The sequence below is a fragment of the Chanodichthys erythropterus genome, chromosome 8 (assembly GCF_024489055.1).
Source record: "Chanodichthys erythropterus isolate Z2021 chromosome 8, ASM2448905v1, whole genome shotgun sequence".
Lineage (NCBI taxonomy): Eukaryota > Metazoa > Chordata > Actinopteri > Cypriniformes > Xenocyprididae > Chanodichthys > Chanodichthys erythropterus.
Genome location: NC_090228.1, coordinates 43,036,916 through 43,056,975, shown reverse-complemented (window position 1 = coordinate 43,056,975; position 20,060 = coordinate 43,036,916). Strand labels below are relative to the sequence as shown.

The following is a 20,060-nucleotide window of genomic DNA, read 5'->3' as shown; positions in this document are numbered from 1 at the left end:
ATTAGTTTTGTATAAGCTCACTAAAATCAAATGTAAAAATTAAACTGCAAACTCTTTACCATATGAATTATACGGTTTCAACATGTGTGGAAAGTTTCAAGAGTGTTTGAGCATGTTATGGGCCCCAAAAGTGCCTGAAGGTTGAAAAAAATTCCTTATGAAAACAATATGGCCCTTCACCCCTTAAGGCTTGGGCCCTAATAAATGGGATGCACCTAAACTAAATTTCAGAAGTCATAGCAAAGGGTCTGAATACTTATGTCAAGTATTCTCTTTTTAACAAAGTTGTATCACTTTGCTGTGTCATTATAAGGTATTGAGTGTGCAATGTAACAACAATGCAACCTAACAAAATATGAAACAAATAAGGAGTCTTGACATTTTCTGAATGCACCTTAGTAAAGTAGATTCAACGTGTCTGGATAAATTTATTTAAGCAGATTTCTCAATAGATTTAGAGTTCACCTCCTGATGAAGAATAGTAGTCAAATGATCAATATGTGATCAGTCTGCAGAATAAAGGACACAGTATTTTGACTCACTCATTATTGAATAATTTTTCATCCTGTGTTATAGGCTAGTTGGCTGTAATCTCACTGATCAGTTCTGTGAAAGTTTGTTTTCATCTCTACAATCATCCAACTCCTCACTGAAAGAGCTGGTCCTGAGTAACAATAACCTGCAGGATTCAGGAGTGAGGTTTCTCTCGGATGGACTGAAGAGTTCGCACTGTCAGCTCAACATACTAAGGTAAGAAAAACAGTTAAATATTCACTTGGTTATGAAATTAAAGCTGCCCTTTTCCTCCTCTGCCATGGTCAGAAAAAAATTCCAGACATAATAAATAGATACAGTGGGTACGGAAAGTATTCAGACCCCCTTAAATTTTTCACTCTTTATTATATTGCAGCCATTTGCTAAAACCATTTAAGTTCATTTTTTTCCTCATTAATGTACACACAGCACCCCATATTGACAGAAAAACACAGAATTGTTGACATTTTTGCAGATTTATTAAAAAAGAAAAACGTCTCGGTTACGTATGTAACCCTCGTTCCCTGAAGGAGGGAACGGAGACGTACGTCAATAGTGACCGACGAATTGGGATATCGCTTGGAGAGCCCTATCATCTTCATGTAAACTAAAACAAGCCAATGGAATTGGCGTGCGATATTTGCATAATGCGCACCGCCCCCGACAGGTGTATATAAATAGGAAGCAGATGCAATCGCACTCTGTTTTTCGCTGAGGAGACAACTGGTGTCCGCGCTACAGCGAGGGTACAGAAACTGTGGCGACGGGACGTACGTCTCCGTTCCCTCCTTCAGGGAACGAGGGTTACATACGTAACCGAGACGTTCCCTTTCAGTCGGTCACGTTCGACGTACGTCAGTAGTGACCGACGAATTGGGATCCCAACTAAAGCGCCACAGTTACGAAACCCCTTCCAGTGCCCAGCGCAAGCTCAGCCGCCCATAGCACCGGCTGGCGGTGAAGGGGCGAGCTTACACCGAGAGAGTCTACTGCTGTCTAACCACTACCCACTAAGTAAACTAGACACACTGGGGAAGCGAACCCGTAAGGGACGCTGCTGAGACCACCACCTACCCAATGGGGGAGGAGTTTACGTGGGAATACACACATGGACTGGCCCGGGGGGCAGTACGCATATGGAGTCCCTGGGATGGCTCCACCTGGTAGGGGGAGACTCATCTGACAGGTGACAGCAGAGCTGGCTCTGCTAAGGGAAAGACACGGACTCGGCCCATAGGGAGTTTTAAACCGTGGAAAATACACATATGGGACCGCTCACGTAGAGGGGTCACGACATATGGGCCCCAGCCAACAGACAGCGTCAGCGACGGATGTAGGCCTGGCATCAGACACTCCGCAATGTCCGAGCCGTAGGGGGAGGCGGAGGAACTCGACAGGGTTCGCCAAGCGGGGAACACGACTGGAGTGAAGTATGCACGTATCCGGCCAGTGGCGGGAATGGCATTGCAAGCCGACACTTAGAGTGGGTACAACACGTCTACCGACTAGTGGATGCGAGTACACGTGAGGATACCGGCTCTACACGTAGGCTATAAAACCTAGCGAACGTGTTTGGTGTCACCCAGCCCGCAGCTCTACAGATATCTGTCAGCGAGGCGCCATGAGCCAGCGCCCAGGAAGAGGCCACCCCTCTGGTGGAGTGGGCTCTCAACCCGAGCGGGCAAGGCACGCCCTGGGATTCGTACGCCAAGGCGATGGCATTCACTATCCAGTGGGCCATCCTCTGCTTGGAGACAGCCTTTCCCTTCTGCTGGCCTCCGTAACAGATGAAGAGCTGATCTGAGGTCCTGAAGCTTCGCGTTCTATCCACGTAAACGCGCAGAGCGCGGACGGGACAGAGCAAAGCTAGGGCTGGGTCTGCCTCCTCCGAGGGCAGCGCTTGCAGGTTCACTACCTGATCTCTGAAGGGAGTGGTAGGAACCTTGGGCACGTATCCAGGCCGGGGTCTCAGGATGACGTGAGAAGCACCGGGCCCGAATCCTACGCACGTTTCGTCGACCGAAAATGCATGCAGATCCCCTACCCTCTTCAGGGAAGCCAATGCAACCAGAAGAACCGTCTTAAGAGACATTAGTTTCAGGTCGACTGATTGCAAAGGTTCGAAGGGATGACCCCGGAGAGCTGTGAGAACCAGGGTCAAATCCCAAGAGGGTACGGAGGAAGGGCGAGGAGGATTCAGTCTCCTGGCCCCCCTCAGGAATCTGACGATCAGATCGTGTTTCCCCAGGGACTTACCCTCAACTGCATGGTGATGTGCGGCAATAGCGGCAACATACACCTTAAGGGTGGAGGGAGACAGCCTTCGCTCCAACCCATCTTGCAGAAAGGAAAGCACGGATCCGACCGAACATGATCGGGGGTCCTCTCGGCGAGAGGCGCCCCATTCGACGAACAGGTTCCACTTCAACGCGTAGAGATTCCTAGTGGAAGGAGCTCTAGCGGAAGTGATGGTGTCTACGACCGCTTGCGGGAGATCACTCAGAACCTCCGCATCCCGTCCAGGGACCACACGTGGAGGTTCCACAGATCGGGACGCGGGTGCCACAGGGTGCCCCGTCTCTGAGTCAGGGGGTCCTTCCTCAGAGGAATCGGCCAGGGAGGTGCTGTCGCGAGGAGAATGAGGTCTGAGAATCAGGTCCGAGTGGGCCAGTACGGAGCCACTAACAGAACCTGCTCCCCGTCCTCCCTGACCTTGCACATGAGTTGTGCGAGAAGGCTCACTGGGGGAAACGCATGTTTGCGCAGACCCGGGGGCCAGCTGTGTGCCAGGGCATCCGTGCCGAGCGTGCCGCCGGTCAGGGAATAAAACCACTGGCGGAGGGCAGTTTCCGGGGAGGCAAACAGGACTACCTGGGCCTCGCCGAAACGCTGCCAAATCAGCTGGACCGCCTGGGGGTGGAGCCGCCACTCGCCCGCAAGTAGATGCTGCCGTGACAGCTCGTCGGCTGCACGGTTGAGCACACCTGAGACACGAGTGGCCCGAAGGGACCTCAGATCCTTCTGACTCCACAACAAGAGATGGCGGGCGAGTTGCAACATGCGACGGAAGCGTAGACCACCTTGACGGTAGGTGTACGCAACGGCCGCAGTGCTTAGTGAGCGGACTAGAACGTGCTTGCCTGACAACAGCTCCTTGAAGCGGGCCAGCGCAAGACGAACCGCTAGCAACTCGAGGCAATTGGTATGCCAATGCAGCTGAGGCCCCGTCCAAAGACCTGTCACTGCATGCCCGTTGTACGTGGCCCCCCATCCCGTGGCAGAGACATCTGTGGAGACCACAGCGTGCCTGGACACTCGTTCGAGGGGTACTCCGGCCCACAGGAACGAAGGGTCCAACCACCGGACAAGGGTGCGACGGCAGCTCGGTGTCACAGGGACACGGAGCGTGCCGCACTGCCACGTCCATCTCGGGACCCGGCCGCGGAGCCAGTGTTGAAGCGGTCTCATATGAAGCAATCCGAGCGGCGTTACCGCGGCTGCAGATGCCATATGCCCCAGGAGCCTCTGAAAATCTTTAAGTGGAGCCGCTGTCCTGCACTTGAGCGAGCTCAGGCAGTTCAACACCGACTGGACGCGCAGTCCGTGCGACCGAGTCTAGCTCGAGACCGAAACAAGAGATCCTCTACCCGGGGGCGAGTTTGCTCTTGTCCCAGTTGACCTGAAGACCCAACCGGCTGGGAGCTACAACCATGTCGGGTAGGACTTTGTACTGACATGCCCGACCCTCGAACGCAGACCGACCTAGGAAGGGTCTGTGTCGAGGCAGAATCGAGACATGAAAGTACACGTCCTTCAGGTCTATTGCTGCAAACCAATCCTGGGGACGGTCCAGGATTGGCCGTAGCCCACCGCCCTTTTACGGTACAATGAAGTAGGGGCTGTAAAACCCCGACTTCATATCGGCTGGAGGGACCGGCTTGATTGTACCCTTCGCCAGGAGGACAGCAATCTCCACCCGGAGAACAGGTGCACTGTCCAACGACACCGGAGTGAAGTGGGCAGCCCTGAAGACCGGGGGACGCCGGGCGAACTGAATCGCATAGCCGAGTCTGATAGTACGAATGAGCCAACTGGACAGGCTGGGGAGCGTGATCCACGCTTCCAGACACTGAGCCAGCGGGACCAAAGGCACCACAGACGCACCGGGGGTGGGGCAGCAAGGCAGAGAGGGACCCGACTCGGACGGCTTGGGGGGCGGCCCGGAGTGGGGTCGGACTCTGCGAGGCAGCAGTGTGCATGGGAGACGGCGCACGGGACGCGGTCTGCACCATCACACCGCCACCTGCTGGCGAATGGGGAGGGAGCTGTCAGCGGCGAGGCGGAGCCTGGCACCCTGGCAGACACCCCTTGTTGTGACCTGGAGTTTGTGGAAACTGCTCTTTTTGTGGCAAAGTGGGTACCGCTGGACTCCGGAGAGCCAGCGGCGGTAGATGGACAGCCGCCACAAAATCCCCCCCGGCCCTCCTCCGGGGGTGGGAGAGCAGATGGAATACTCTCCCAAAGGGCAGGAACCTTCCGCTCCAGGTCGCCACGTCTGCGACCGGCACCCTGCTGTTTGGCTGGTGTAGGCTGCTGCTTTGCCAACTTAGCAGGGGCGGAGGAAGACGCAGGCGGGCACCCTCGGCGACGAGCGGGCTGAGGCTGAGCCACGGGCGGCTGGGTGGAGGCAGCAGCGGACCGCCGTGGCATGACATGTCTGATAGCCTCAGCCTGCTTCTGCTTCCAGAGGTGGCGTTGCTGGGCTACCAGAGTAGACATCGCCTGGCCAACAGAACGTGCTGTCACCTTCCTTGCCCGGAGGGCAAGGTCAGTGGCAGCGCGCAGCTCCCCAAGCAGCTGTTGGTCAGGACCTTCCTGGGGCATCTGCGACAGCGCTTTTGCCTGATAGACCAGCAAAAGGGCCATTGCGTGCAGGGCAGAGGCAGCCTGCCCACAGGCACTGTAAGCTTTCTCAGTCAAACCGGCTGAGAATTCACAGGCCTGGGACGGGAGACGCGGCTCACCGCACCAGCCAGCGGCCGTTGGACACAACTGCGTCGCAACAGACCGCTCGACTGGCGGGATCCTCGCGTACCCCCTGGCTAGCCCGCCGTCCAGGGAGGTGAAGGCGGACGAGGGACCAGGCCCTGTACGAGCCCCATGCGGAGCTTGCCAAGACCTGGTCACCTCATCGTGTACTTCCGGGAAGAAAGGCATTGGGGCGGGACGCTGGATTTGACCAGCGCGACCCCCCCCCAAGTACCAATCGTCCAACCGAGATGGGCCGGGACAGGGTGGAGGGTTCCACTCAAGCCCGACGCACAAGGCGGCCCGGGAGAGCACAGCCGTGAGCTCGCGATCCTACTCGGGCAACGCTACCGTCCCGGGCGGCAGCGCGTCCGAATCCTCCCCCGAGGACTCAGGCTCACCTTCCGATGCAGCGATCGACATCCGATCCACCGCCGGCACACCAAAGGTAACGGCTGGACAGTCCGTAGAGGGCCCAGCGGAAACCAACGGTGGCACGATGGGTTGCGGTGCTGATGAGGCGGCAGGGGCCCGAGGAGCGTTTCCGCTCGGCGGGGAAGCCCTGACCGTAATCCTCAGGTCACCCTTCCTATACAGCACCGTACCGTCATTCCGGTTCCCGGGGCCGGAAAACGGTCGTGCGCGGCATAGGAGAGGGGACCCCCGCTTCCTGAGACTTCAGGAAGGAGAGTCTCGACCTCAGCATCGCGATAGTCATGTTCCCGCAATGGGAACATGAACCATCCACAAAAGCTGCTTCAGCGTGCAGAATGCCCAAACACGAGATGCAACGATTGTGCCCATCAGCAGGGACCAGGGAACGACCGCACCCATTAACGCACAGACGAAATGACATACTGTCAGGGTTCGTCTGTAAAGCTCTTTTAGAAGGGGAAGTCAACTCACTCGTGCTGAAGCACCCAGGGAGCGACGCGATGTGTCAGGTACACCACTCCCTGACACACCGAGGAACCGGCCCAAATCGCTACACGCGCACACACTCTTTGTGTTGCTGTGAAAACAGCAGTTTTCGAGCTTATAGCTCAGCTCCTCGGAGACTCGCGACCTCGCTGAACGTGCCCTTTCACCAGCACTGAAAGCTCGCTGTAAATCCTCTTCTGAGGCAATGTTTTAGAATAAAACAAACGAAGAAAGGAATCTTCTGAACAGGACACCAGTGAATGGCTCCGAAGCGAAAGACAGAGTGCGATTGCATCTGCTTCCTATTTATATACACCTGTCGGGGGCGGTGCGCATTATGCAAATATCGCACGCCAATTCCATTGGCTTGTTTTAGTTTACATGAAGATGATAGGGCTCTCTAAGCGATATCCCAATTCGTCGGTCACTACTGACGTACGTCGAACGTGACCGACTGAAAGGGAACTGAAATATCACATGGTCCTATGTATTCAGACCCTTTGCTCAGTATTTAGTAGAAGCACCCTTTTGATCTAATACAGCCATGAGTCTTTTTGGGAAAGATGCAACAAGTTTTTCACACCTGGATTTGGGGATCCTCTGCCATTCCTCCTTGCAAATCCTCTCCAGTTCTGTCAGGTTGGATGGTAAACGTTTGTGGACAGCCATTTTTAGGTCTCTCCAGAGATTCTCAATTGGGTTTAAGTCAGGGCTCTGGCTGGGCCATTCAAGAACAGTCACAGAGTTGTTGTGAAGCCACTCCTTCGTTATTTTAGCTGTGTGCTTAGGGTCATTGTCTTGTTGGAAAGTAAACCTTCGGCCCAGTCTGAGGTCCTGAGCACTCTGGAGAAGGTTTTCCTCCAGGATATCCCTGTACTTGGCCGCATTCATCATTCCCTCGATTGCAACCAAGCTTTCTCAGTCAAACCGGCTGAGAATTCACAGGCCTGGGACGGGAGACGCGGCTCACCGCACCAGCCAGCGGCCGTTGGACACAACTGCGTCGCAACAGACCGCTCGACTGGCGGGATCCTCGCGTACCCCCTGGCTAGCCCGCCGTCCAGGGAGGTGAAGGCGGACGAGGGACCAGGCCCTGTACGAGCCCCATGCGGAGCTTGCCAAGACCTGGTCACCTCATCGTGTACTTCCGGGAAGAAAGGCATTGGGGCGGGACGCTGGATTTGACCAGCGCGACCCCCCCCCCCCAAGTACCAATCGTCCAACCGAGATGGGCCGGGACAGGGTGGAGGGTTCCACTCAAGCCCGACGCACAAGGCGGCCCGGGAGAGCACAGCCGTGAGCTCGCGATCCTACTCGGGCAACGCTACCGTCCCGGGCGGCAGCGCGTCCGAATCCTCCCCCGAGGACTCAGGCTCACCTTCCGATGCAGCGATCGACATCCGATCCACCGCCGGCACACCAAAGGTAACGGCTGGACAGTCCGTAGAGGGCCCAGCGGAAACCAACGGTGGCACGATGGGTTGCGGTGCTGATGAGGCGGCAGGGGCCCGAGGAGCGTTTCCGCTCGGCGGGGAAGCCCTGACCGTAATCCTCAGGTCACCCTTCCTATACAGCACCGTACCGTCATTCCGGTTCCCGGGGCCGGAAAAAACGGTCGTGCGCGGCATAGGAGAGGGGACCCCCGCTTCCTGAGACTTCAGGAAGGAGAGTCTCGACCTCAGCATCGCGATAGTCATGTTCCCGCAATGGGAACATGAACCATCCACAAAAGCTGCTTCAGCGTGCAGAATGCCCAAACACGAGATGCAACGATTGTGCCCATCAGCAGGGACCAGGGAACGACCGCACCCATTAACGCACAGACGAAATGACATACTGTCAGGGTTCGTCTGTAAAGCTCTTTTAGAAGGGGAAGTCAACTCACTCGTGCTGAAGCACCCAGGGAGCGACGCGATGTGTCAGGTACACCACTCCCTGACACACCGAGGAACCGGCCCAAATCGCTACACGCGCACACACTCTTTGTGTTGCTGTGAAAACAGCAGTTTTCGAGCTTATAGCTCAGCTCCTCGGAGACTCGCGACCTCGCTGAACGTGCCCTTTCACCAGCACTGAAAGCTCGCTGTAAATCCTCTTCTGAGGCAATGTTTTAGAATAAAACAAACGAAGAAAGGAATCTTCTGAACAGGACACCAGTGAATGGCTCCGAAGCGAAAGACAGAGTGCGATTGCATCTGCTTCCTATTTATATACACCTGTCGGGGGCGGTGCGCATTATGCAAATATCGCACGCCAATTCCATTGGCTTGTTTTAGTTTACATGAAGATGATAGGGCTCTCTAAGCGATATCCCAATTCGTCGGTCACTACTGACGTACGTCGAACGTGACCGACTGAAAGGGAACTGAAATATCACATGGTCCTATGTATTCAGACCCTTTGCTCAGTATTTAGTAGAAGCACCCTTTTGATCTAATACAGCCATGAGTCTTTTTGGGAAAGATGCAACAAGTTTTTCACACCTGGATTTGGGGATCCTCTGCCATTCCTCCTTGCAAATCCTCTCCAGTTCTGTCAGGTTGGATGGTAAACGTTTGTGGACAGCCATTTTTAGGTCTCTCCAGAGATTCTCAATTGGGTTTAAGTCAGGGCTCTGGCTGGGCCATTCAAGAACAGTCACAGAGTTGTTGTGAAGCCACTCCTTCGTTATTTTAGCTGTGTGCTTAGGGTCATTGTCTTGTTGGAAAGTAAACCTTCGGCCCAGTCTGAGGTCCTGAGCACTCTGGAGAAGGTTTTCCTCCAGGATATCCCTGTACTTGGCCGCATTCATCATTCCCTCGATTGCAACCAGTCGTCCTGTCCCTGCAGCTGAAAACACCCCCACAGCATGATGCTGCCACCACCATGCTTCACTGTTGGGACTGTATTGGTCAGGAGATGAGCAGTGCCTGGTTTTCTCCATACATACCGCTTAGAATTAAGGCCAACAAGTTCCATCTTGGTGTCATCAGACCAGAGAATCTTATTTCTCACCATCTTGGCAAACTACATGTAGGCTTTCATGTGTCTTGCACTGAGGAGAGGCTTCCGTCGGGCCACTCTGCCAATAAGCCCCGAATGGTGGAGGGCTGCAGTGATGGTTGACTTTCTACAACTTTCTCCCATCTCCTGACTGCATCTCTGGAGCTCAGCCACAGTGATCTTTGGATTCTTCTTTAACTCTCTCACCAAGGCTCTTCTCCCCCGAAAGCTCAGTTTGGCCAGACGGCCAGCTCTAGGAAGGGTTCTGGTTGTCCCAAACGTCTTCCATTTAAGGATTATGGAGGCCACTGTGCTCTTAGAAACCTTAAGTGCAGCAGAAATTTTTTTGTAACCTTGGCCAGATCTGTGCCTTGCCACAATTCTGTCTCTGAGCTCTTCAGGCAGTTCCTTTGACCTCATGATTCTCATTTGCTCTGACATGCACTGTGATCTGTAAGGTCTTATGTAGACAGGTGTGTGGCTTTCCTAATCAAGTCCAATCAGTATAATCAAAAACAGCTGGACTCAAATGAAGGTGTAGAACCATCTCAAGGATGATCAGAAGAAATGGACAGCACCTGAGTTAAATATATGAGTGTCATAGCAAAGGGTCTGAATACTTATGTGATAAGTAATATTTCAGTTTTTCTTTTTTAATAAATCTGGGGTGCTGTGTGTACATTAATGAGGGAAAAAATGAAATTAAATGATTTTAGCAAATGGCTGCAATATAACAAAGAGTGAAAAATTTAAGGAGGTCTGAATACTTTCGTACCCACTGTATGTCAGTAACAGCCAATTTTAAAAAATATAAGACAAATACGTTTAAATACTTAGAAATGCAGTGGAAAAGAATACTGAAGGATTGCATGTTTCATAAAGATACTTCATGCTATTTGTACTCTGGTGTCTGTTTAGGGTTTCTGCATGTAATCTCAGTGATCAGTGCTGTGAAAGTTTCTCTTCATCTCTACAATCATCAAATTCCTCACTGAGTGAGCTGGACCTGAGTAACAATAACCTACAGGATTCAGGAGTGAAGCTTCTCTCGGATGGACTGAAGAGTTCGCACTGTCAGCTCAACATACTAAGGTAAGAAAAACGGTTAGATATTCACTTGATTATGAAATTAAAGCTGCCCTTTTCCTCCTCTGCCCTGGTCATGAAAAAATACCAGACATAATAAATAGATATATCAGTAACAGCCAAATACTTTTGAATACTTAGAAATGCAGTGGAAAAGAATACAGAAGGATTGCATGTTTAATAAAGATACTTCATGCTATTTGTACTCTGGTGTCTGTTTAGGTTTTCTGCATGTAATCTCAGTGATCAGTGCTGTGAAAGTTTGTCTTTATCTCTACAATCATCAAATTCCTCACTGAGAGAGCTGGACCTGAGTAACAATAATCTGCGGGATTCAGGAGTGAGGCTTCTTTCGGATGGACTGAAGAGTTCACACTGTCAACTCAACATCCTGAGGTAAGAAAAACAGATAGATTCACTTGGTTATGAAAAAGATGATGTAATATAGAGTGTGTGTTTGTAGATTATCTGGCTGTATGGTGACAGAGGAAAGCTGTTGTTATCTGGCTTCAGCTCTGAGTTCAAACCCATCACACCTGAGAGAGCTGGATCTGAGCTTCAATCACCCGGGACAATCATTAGTCAAGCTGCTCTCTGATCCAAACTACAGACTGGACAAACTCAAGTATGTTTAATGCTTACAATCATCCTGTCATGTGTGTTTGGGCATGTGTGCACTTTAGACCTTGTGCACTTTATACCTTATGCACCAGATAAACAAGCTCACAAACATCTTTAGAATTTTGTCTTTGAACTTCCATTTTAGAGGTAGCTCTGTAAATTTCTATGGCACCGCTGTTGAAGAGTAATTAGCTGGTGAATTGGATTTACTTACTGTAGAGTTAACAAAAATCATTACAAGTATTGTAACATTTGAAGAGGATTTCCTAAATGTCAGGAGACTGGGAGGCTTTTAAAATAAGCGCTTCTTGTATTGAACTCTGTGACTGAAGATGATCCTGAATCAGCTCAAAGGCTGCTTGAATTGAACAACCTTTGAAGTGATGTTTTGGGATCAGAGACTTGAGTCTTTTTCTCAGATGCTGTTGTTATGATTCAACAGCAGCATCTGAGAAACAGACTCAAGTCTCTGATCCCAAAACATCAATTCAAAGGTAGCTTCTGTTCTAGAAAATAAATTCTCATTGCTGTCATGAAACAAAACAGATCCATGATTCAAACTTAAAAAATTGTTTGATCTCATGATACAATAAAATAAAACAGATCAGCAAGCAATTTCTACAGTTAGTAGATGAAATTAAATGATATAGACATTTAATGTTTGATGCATTAATATATGACTATGTATAGTCACATACTACTTGTCAATACGAGTATCAGTACAGCTGCTTCTGTATCAATTCCGCAGAACGTGTGGAGCAGTAGAATTGGAATAATTTGAATACAAGGACAGCGATTAAAACGAAGTAGAAATGTGCTGAAATTAATTAATAGAATACAATATATGGGCTAGAACAAGGTTTAATTTGACCCACAGAATGGACAACTGGGGTTGCCTGATATCAAGAGACGTAATCTCCCAATCAGAGCTTCACACTTGTGCAAAATCTGAAATATCGAAAATATCTGCTGTGTTTTACTTTTTTTTTCTCAACCTGGCAACTGTGTGCACATGCTCTGTCTCCATTGTGGATAAAAATACTGGCTTTCTGAAAACAAAACAAAGCTTGCAGTTTAGCAATCTCCAGTTTGATATTCTATTCACAGAATAGTGTAATACGTCAACTCTGTGTTCATTAATGGGCCTGAGAAAGAGAGATTGTGCATGTATGAAATGAAAATGTAATCAAAAACAGCGATGTTACCAACTCTGAGAAAAGATAGTAGTTAAAAGATACCAACTGCTGAGAAAGATAATGTAGCTCTGTATTTTATTGATAAAAATTGCAAGGCAGCATTGACAAGTTTCTGTGTTGCTGAATGTTTCTATGTGCACACAGCGCAATCTGTTTGAATGACTGTCTGAATGTGTTCGCATGCACAAGAGCAGTGGTTCTCAACCTGCGGCCCGTCACGAATGTAAATGCGGCCCGCGATATGCCAACCACAATTAAAAAATAAATTATAGATTTACAATTTATTTTTGTTTTTAAATTTAAATTAAAGTGAATTAAACAAATATAAATGAGCTATAATGCTTTATTTGTCATATAAAATAATTTTGGTGAGCATTTATTATTTTCAGACCTCAGACCTATAGGCATGTGCTGACGCAATCACTTAGTTAACGAACACTTACAAGCGGGCGCTTTGGCAGAATTCCAACAGTTTTGTAAATTTAGGGATCAAAATGGTCAAATTTGTTATTAGAGGAGAAAAACAAAATGAGGAACATACAATGGAGGAGCACATGTAAACACGAAGAGTCGTAGTATCAGCAGCAAAGGTAAGAAGAATGAAAGAATCAGTTTGCTGTTAAAGCTGAACTAAGTAACTTTTTTACCTTCATAAAAAGTTTTCTAAGTCCTTACAATGGTTAATTGACTTGTAGTGGTGTGTTTGAGGCATGCACTAACCCCCTCTGGCACGTCTACACCAGAAAACAGCAGTTGCAAGTTGAGCTGCGCCGACACAATCTCGCCTCATGTTCACGTGAGAGTGACAAAATACTTTATGGTAATTCAAAAACAATGTATATATTATGACTTTATAAGACAGAAAGAAAATTACCCACTTCCATCGAGATTTCTTGTACTGTATTTGCAAAACTACTGTGCTGGTGAGCGTTGTAGTTGTTGTAGTCCAGAGCTGCACTTGGAGTATTTACGACAGTGTGATTCACTGAAGGAACCTGTAGGGGGAGCTTCGCAAATCTTACTGAGTTCCGCTTTAATGAGTGAGATGGGCAGCCTTTCTGCTCTGTAGTAAAGTACTAACTTGACATATGCAAAACCTACAATTTCTAAAGACTGAACTGTGAATTCGATGTGTTTATTTGATGTAGGCCTATTTAATAACCGCATCAGCGCACCCGCGGCTGAAATTAGCCCAACTCTGCGCTCACGAGTGGATCCAATGTTGCGCAAGGGATTGGAACGTGACAGAATGCTTGATATCGTCAGAGATTGTAATTACAATGTGCTCAATGTTGTTTGTTAAAAGAGCTGAGTAACATTTGCTTTTTAAGGCGTTTGTGTGATTGTTTCGTGACTTATGCAATGCTGTTGAAGAGTCATAAAGTCATACAGAATTAAATAGCAACTTAAAGTGATTGTATAGTTTGTGTGTTCATTGAGCATTACTACCTGATTATTATTGTAAATCTAATGTCAGTAAGTTATGCTAATACCATAATGCATACCACAATGCCAGTATGCTAATACCATAACATTAAATCTGATTGGTTTGCAATGGTGATGTCATATGTAAATTATATGCGGCCCACTGCGAAAAAAGGTTGAGAACCACTGCACTAGAGTGACGAATGTGCATTCGTTTAGAATACTTCTAATTTTTGAATAATTTTTCTTAAATGTAGAGAGTGTTAATTTGTGCAATGATAACCTGTCAGCAATATAAAGATGATTTTATTAATATATTAGAATGAATACATTACAATATGAATTTATTAGAATGAGTAGCCTACATTAGTATTAATGTGCTTAAAAAACGAGAAGAAATCAAACAGAATATTGTATCTGGTGGGGAGTGCCCAATGTTAACATGAAACCAATGCCATAACCTATATTATTGTACAGTGCTACAGGGGCCCTTCATAATTCAAAGGGCAACTGCCTGCTCTGCCTAATGGCCCTATAGTATAAAAACAGCTGTTATAGTAAATTCTGCTGAGGTGAAATTTAGTGCAGACCCATATCATGATATATATTGTATCATGGCCTCAGTATTGAGATAGATATCGTAATGTGAAAACAAAAAAAATCTTGATTAAAACAAACATGTGAATGATGACTTTTAGCCACAGGCATTCACCTTTACATTCGCTGACCATTTGTTTCTATTAGGGCTGTGTATTTGTGAGCAAGAAACTAAATCTTCCTCCAGGTGGCACTCAAAGACTCAGAAAGACAAAACTCCTGTTGAGCTGCATTCAAATGTCTTTATAGAAACACAATAAAAGTCTGTGGAGTACCTCATTTTGATCAAAGTCAATATGTGTGTGTTTCTTTACACTGAATAGACACAAATGCTCAGTGAATGTAAAGGTGAAGCCTGTGGCTAAAAGTCATCTTTTACATGTTTGTATTAAACCAAGTTTTTTTGTTTTGAATTTCCTTTGAATTTCCTTTGAATTTAATTTTGTTTGTTTGTAATAAAATGCAACACGAGTGTTTAGATTCCTCTTCAATTTAACATTCACTTTATCCACTTAATATAAAATCTTCATTCTCTTGTTTTCTTATAGTGTGAACCATGGAGGAGAGTTCAGGATTACACCTGGAGTAGAGAAATGTAAGATACGCGCACACAGAGACATTCGTTTTTGTGAATTGTGGGGACATTCCATAGGCGTAATGGTTTTTATACTGTACAAACTGTATTTACTATCCCCCTACACTACCCCTAAACCTACCCATCACAGAAAACTTTTGCCATTTTAACATTCTCAAAAAAAAAACAAAAAAAAACATCATTTAGTATGTTTATTAATCATTTTCCCCCATGGGGACTGCTGGCTGGACCCCACAATGTAGGTCATGCAACGTCAACTGGCGGCCCACGGGCCAAATCCGGCCCGCCAAAGTTTCCATCCGGCCCCCAGAATAATACTGAATTCAGGAATAGCCTTGTAAGAGGAAAAAGTTTAGGGCTGGTCCGAATACCATTTTTTGATGAACATCGACTATTCTAAGCTTTCGGAGAGAGGGGCTGAACATATTTTTCTCTCTAATAAAGGCAGGAATCTGTGTCTGTATGTCCGTTTGCATTTTTATTATTTCGAGAACCGTTCATCCAATCGACTTCACAAGGGAGTGCAGTGTCGCATTTGGTGCAATATAGATGGACACGCGAGACGCGACACATTAAGAATTAATAAACTTAGTAAAATACAGTCAGAGCAGCGCGAGCGGGAAGCGGCGCACCTCACGCGGGCAGGGCTTATGCTCCAAGAACGGACACTGCACTAGTGATATTATAAAATGCACACACACACAGGTCTGTTAAATTAAGCAATACTTTTAAGGTAGTCTAATATTTTTCTAACAAATTGGCACAGTAAGGGTAGATTTAAATAAAAAAAAAAACGAAATTTAAATAAAGAAAAAACGAAATTTAAATAAAGAAAAAACGAAATTTAAATCAAGAAAAAACGAAATTTAAATCAAGAAAAACGAAATTAAGTTAACTTAAAAACAAGATTAATTTAAATTGATAATAACGGGTAAAAATGCTAATACATTTTGTTTCTATTATTCTATTTTCCACAACGTCAAAGCAACAAAACACAAGCTCAGACATGCACTTCGATCCATACAAACTCCGCTGTTCTGCGCTCTAGCCAGAGAACACTCCCGTTGCTGGAACCATAGGGCTAGAAGAAGAACACGCGTTTTCTGCGTGGCTCAGTGTGCAAACTCCAACCTGTTAAATATGGGAGCCGAAATAAAAACGGACACGCCACGCAGCTGAGACGTTCACGCAGCCAGTGTGTCGCTGGCCTTATTCAAGGGGGAATGAGAACCGTTTTTTATTTTTAAATCTAACGAAACAAAAAGCCTTGTGAAAAGTAGATTGTGCCATAGCCTGCCTTCAGTCAAGAATGACGATGAACGCGTTCTCTCATTGAACATCTTTTATTGTTTCACGTGCTCATTTTTTCACAAATGTCAAAATTTTCCTTGCCTGGGATTTGCGCACAATTGCGTGACAGTGATGGACAGCTTGACAGCCTCACAAATATGAAGCCTAAAATATCGCTATCGCTCCCTGGTGGCTTCCTGCAGTACAGGTAATATGTAAAAAATAATATAAATTTGGAATTAGAATTAGTATATCAAATAATAACATATTAGGATACAATTCAAATTTTATTTTATATTACGAGTATCTGGCCCTTACAGTGTCTGCAGTGAAAAATTCTGGCCCTTGGACAAATATTGTTGATGACCCCTGATGTAGGTGATCTCAGGTTTTACTATCCTTGTGGGGACCATAAGGCTCGGTTTCACAGACAGGGCTTAGATTTAGCCACAATTAGGCCTTAGCTAAATAAAGGGATTTTGTGCCTTGGAAAAAAAACATTACTGTTGTGACATATTTTAAAGGATTAGTTCACTTTCAAATGAAAATTAGTCCAAGCTTTACTCACCCTCAAGCCATCTTAGATGTATATGACTTTCTTCTTTCTGATGAACACAATCAGAGAAATATTAATAAATATCCTGACACATCTAAGCTTTATAATGGCAGTGAGCGGGATCAACGAGTATGAGCTGAAGAAAGTGACACATCCATCCATCATAAATGTGTGCTCCACACGGCTCCAGGGGGTTAATAAATGCTTTCTGAAGGGAAGTTATGTGTTGTTGTAAAAAAAAAATATCTATATTTAACCAGTTATGAAGTGAAATATCTAGCTTCCGCCAGACCGCCTTTCTGTATTCTACTTATGAATTAAATTTAAAACTCTCACAGTTCAAAAAACTTACACTACGTCTCCATTTTTTTTTTCGTAATTTGAATACAGAAGGTGGTCTGGTAGAAGCTAGATATTTTACTTCATAACTTGTTAAATATGGATTTTATTTTTATTTTTTTTACACAAACATTGTTTCGCTTCAGAAGGCCTTTATTAACCCCCCGGGGCCGTGTTTATAATGGATACATGTGGATGGAGACACTTTCTTCAGCTCATACTCATTATAAATACCATTATAAAGCTTGGATGCATCAGGATCATCAGGATGTGTTCATCAGAAAGGATGGCTGGAGGGTGAGTAAAGCTTGGGGTGGTTTTCATTTGAAAGTGAGCTAATCCTTTAAGAAATGTCAGTGCAAGTTGTTTTCCATTAAAACAGCTCAAACATGCATTTTAGTTTAGGACTAGCTTAAGTCTTGTCTGTGAAACTGAGGGTAAATGTTCTAATCTCTCCTTGTGTTCAGATGCATGTGATCTCACACTGGATTTAAACACAGCGCATACTCATCTTGCTCTGTCCGAGAAGAACAGAAAGGTGACACATATGAAAGAGGAGCAGCAGAATCCTGATCATCCAGAGAGATTTAATAAGTGTCTTCAGGTTCTGTGTAGAGAGAGTCTGTCTGGGCACTGTTACTGGGAGGCTGAATGGAGCGGGAGGGAGGTTTCTGTATCAGTGACATATAAAGGAATCAGCAGGAAAGGACTGTCTGATGACTGTTTATATGGATGCAATGAAAAGTCCTGGAGTCTAAACTGTTTTAATAACATTTTCTTTGTCAGACACAATAAGCAGGGCAGAAACATACCTGTCCCTTCATGTGACTCTAACAGAGTAGGAGTGTATCTGAACTGGTCGGCCGGCACTCTGTCCTTCTACAGCATCTCCGACACACACACACTCATACACTTACACACATTCAACAGCACATTCACTGAACCCCTCTATGCTGGATTTGGGGTTTATTCTGGTTGCTCAGTGTCTCTGTGTGAGATTAAACAGTGTCCTGTGAGAAACAACTGAGACACAGCTATGTGAAAGACACTCACATAATTCCTCTTTTTAACTCACACAGCTGAAAATCTTTCTTCTAATCTTAATTTCAGTGTGTATTGTTGATATCAGCCACACCCTGCTTCATTAGGGAATGCAACTTTTCTATACTACTTGTACCTCTTCTGCTTATAAAGAATAATAATGACAACACAACTGTGATTTGAAGATAAAGAGAAAAAAAAAAAAGGAAAACAGATGTTAGCTGTTTATGAAGTACAGCTGTCATAAGAGATATATACATAACTTGTTTGTGTGTAAACAGTGAAAGAGTTATGAGAGATAACTGTTTATGGAAAAAAACTGAAAAGCGATAAATTGGAGGAAGAGACATGTTTGATAACTTGTGTGTAAGCAGTGAAAAAATGCATGATCATTTGTTTATGGATAACTGTTTATTGAGGAAAATGAGACAAATGGGTTTTTATAAAAGTGTTTAATAAGATAATAGCTCATTAAAGAAGACAACTGTTATTGTAAAAGTACTTTAATAAGAATGTAGTTTATAAAGAAAAGAGACAAAACATTATTGTTGTAAAGCTTTTTTTAAGAATATGTTTATAAAGGAAGACACTACAACTGTTGTTTTAAGATTTTAATAAAGCATGCTAGTAGAACAGTACAGACATAACATGTATTAGTAAGAGAGGCAATCATTACCATTGAAGGATGTCTTGATCAGAAACGCAGGACACAGCAGAGGAGAAGAATCCGAGAACAAAGAGACAAGGACTCTATATATAGACAGATGAGGGGAATTCCAAAGAAGATGACCTCAAGAGGTCAGATAGTCTATAAAAGGCTGGAATGAGAAGAGAACAGAAGGAGCTGCTTCACACCTGAGGCTGCTTCTCCGACACCAGAACCAACACTGATGATGCCTCCATCGCTGATGTTGCCTTGGCTGAAGAACTTTTTAATACTTATACTTTATTTAATTATTGTATAGAATGTTAGTTGAATATATGTAATGCTAGTAATACTAATGTAATAAATAAATGAACTTATAACTTTATAAGTCGTTGAGCCTGAACAGACCACGGAGGTCCGTGTAACGCTTCACAATTTAATTTTCAGATTATACAATGCAAATGCAAAAATGAAAAATTTAAACCAGACGTCATTTTTCTTGTTTTTCGTTTATATCTTTAATGGATTTTTGCCATTTCCCCCCCTTTTTTCAATTTTACTTTTGTTAAATTATGACTTTAGAAACAATCATTTGAATAAATGAAATTTAACTGATTTTCTATTTTTCCATTTTTTGTCTTGTAATTTGTGCCGTGGGCTGTACCATTAGCACGAGGGTGTGGCCGCGGACTACTATCATTTTATTGATGTAACTACTTTATTTACACTGCATGCATGTTGAGGAGTAAAAAGACTGAACACAGAGGATGACCTTTTTCACCTGAAGTGCTATCATTAATATTATTAATATAACTGTGCTAAATATAAGGCAGTCTCGGACTGGCATCACGAGCAGCTGGGAAAAGTGAAATCCCGGTGGCTTGGCTGATTTGGCACATTGTCCAGCTTGTTTGTGTTTACTTATTCGTTATTACTTTATAATATACATTATACCCTTGGTCAGGGGGTGCATTTTACTTGGTATGGTTACAGTACAACCGCGAGATCACAGTTCATTTTCAGAGGGATAGGCAGCAGACGGAGGGCAGATCGAGCAGCAGCGCGTGCCAAGATCCTTCATGTCAATATAGCATGAAAGATAAAAAGACTACCAAGCGAAAATATACTAAAAATTGAGCATCATTTAGTTAAGTTTTTAATTTTGTTAAATTTTTAGCTTTTGTTTGTAATACAATATTTGTA

At 45.6% G+C, this 20,060-nt stretch overlaps 1 protein-coding gene across 1 annotated transcript in view; it reads left to right on the top strand.

Annotated features, from left to right (window-relative positions):
• The window catches only part of LOC137024989 (NACHT, LRR and PYD domains-containing protein 3-like), a 54,900-nt gene extending 35,974 nt beyond the window's left edge, over positions 1-18,926 (top strand). The window contains exons 10-15 of the mRNA XM_067392976.1: positions 577-750; positions 10,384-10,557; positions 10,774-10,947; positions 11,015-11,176; positions 14,939-14,985; positions 17,638-18,926. Coding sequence (XP_067249077.1) covers positions 577-750; positions 10,384-10,557; positions 10,774-10,947; positions 11,015-11,176; positions 14,939-14,985; positions 17,638-18,197 — 1,291 coding nt within the window. The 3' untranslated portion in view covers positions 18,198-18,926. The remainder of the gene's footprint in view (positions 1-576; positions 751-10,383; positions 10,558-10,773; positions 10,948-11,014; positions 11,177-14,938; positions 14,986-17,637) is intronic.
• Positions 18,927-20,060: the final 1,134 nt, after the last annotated feature.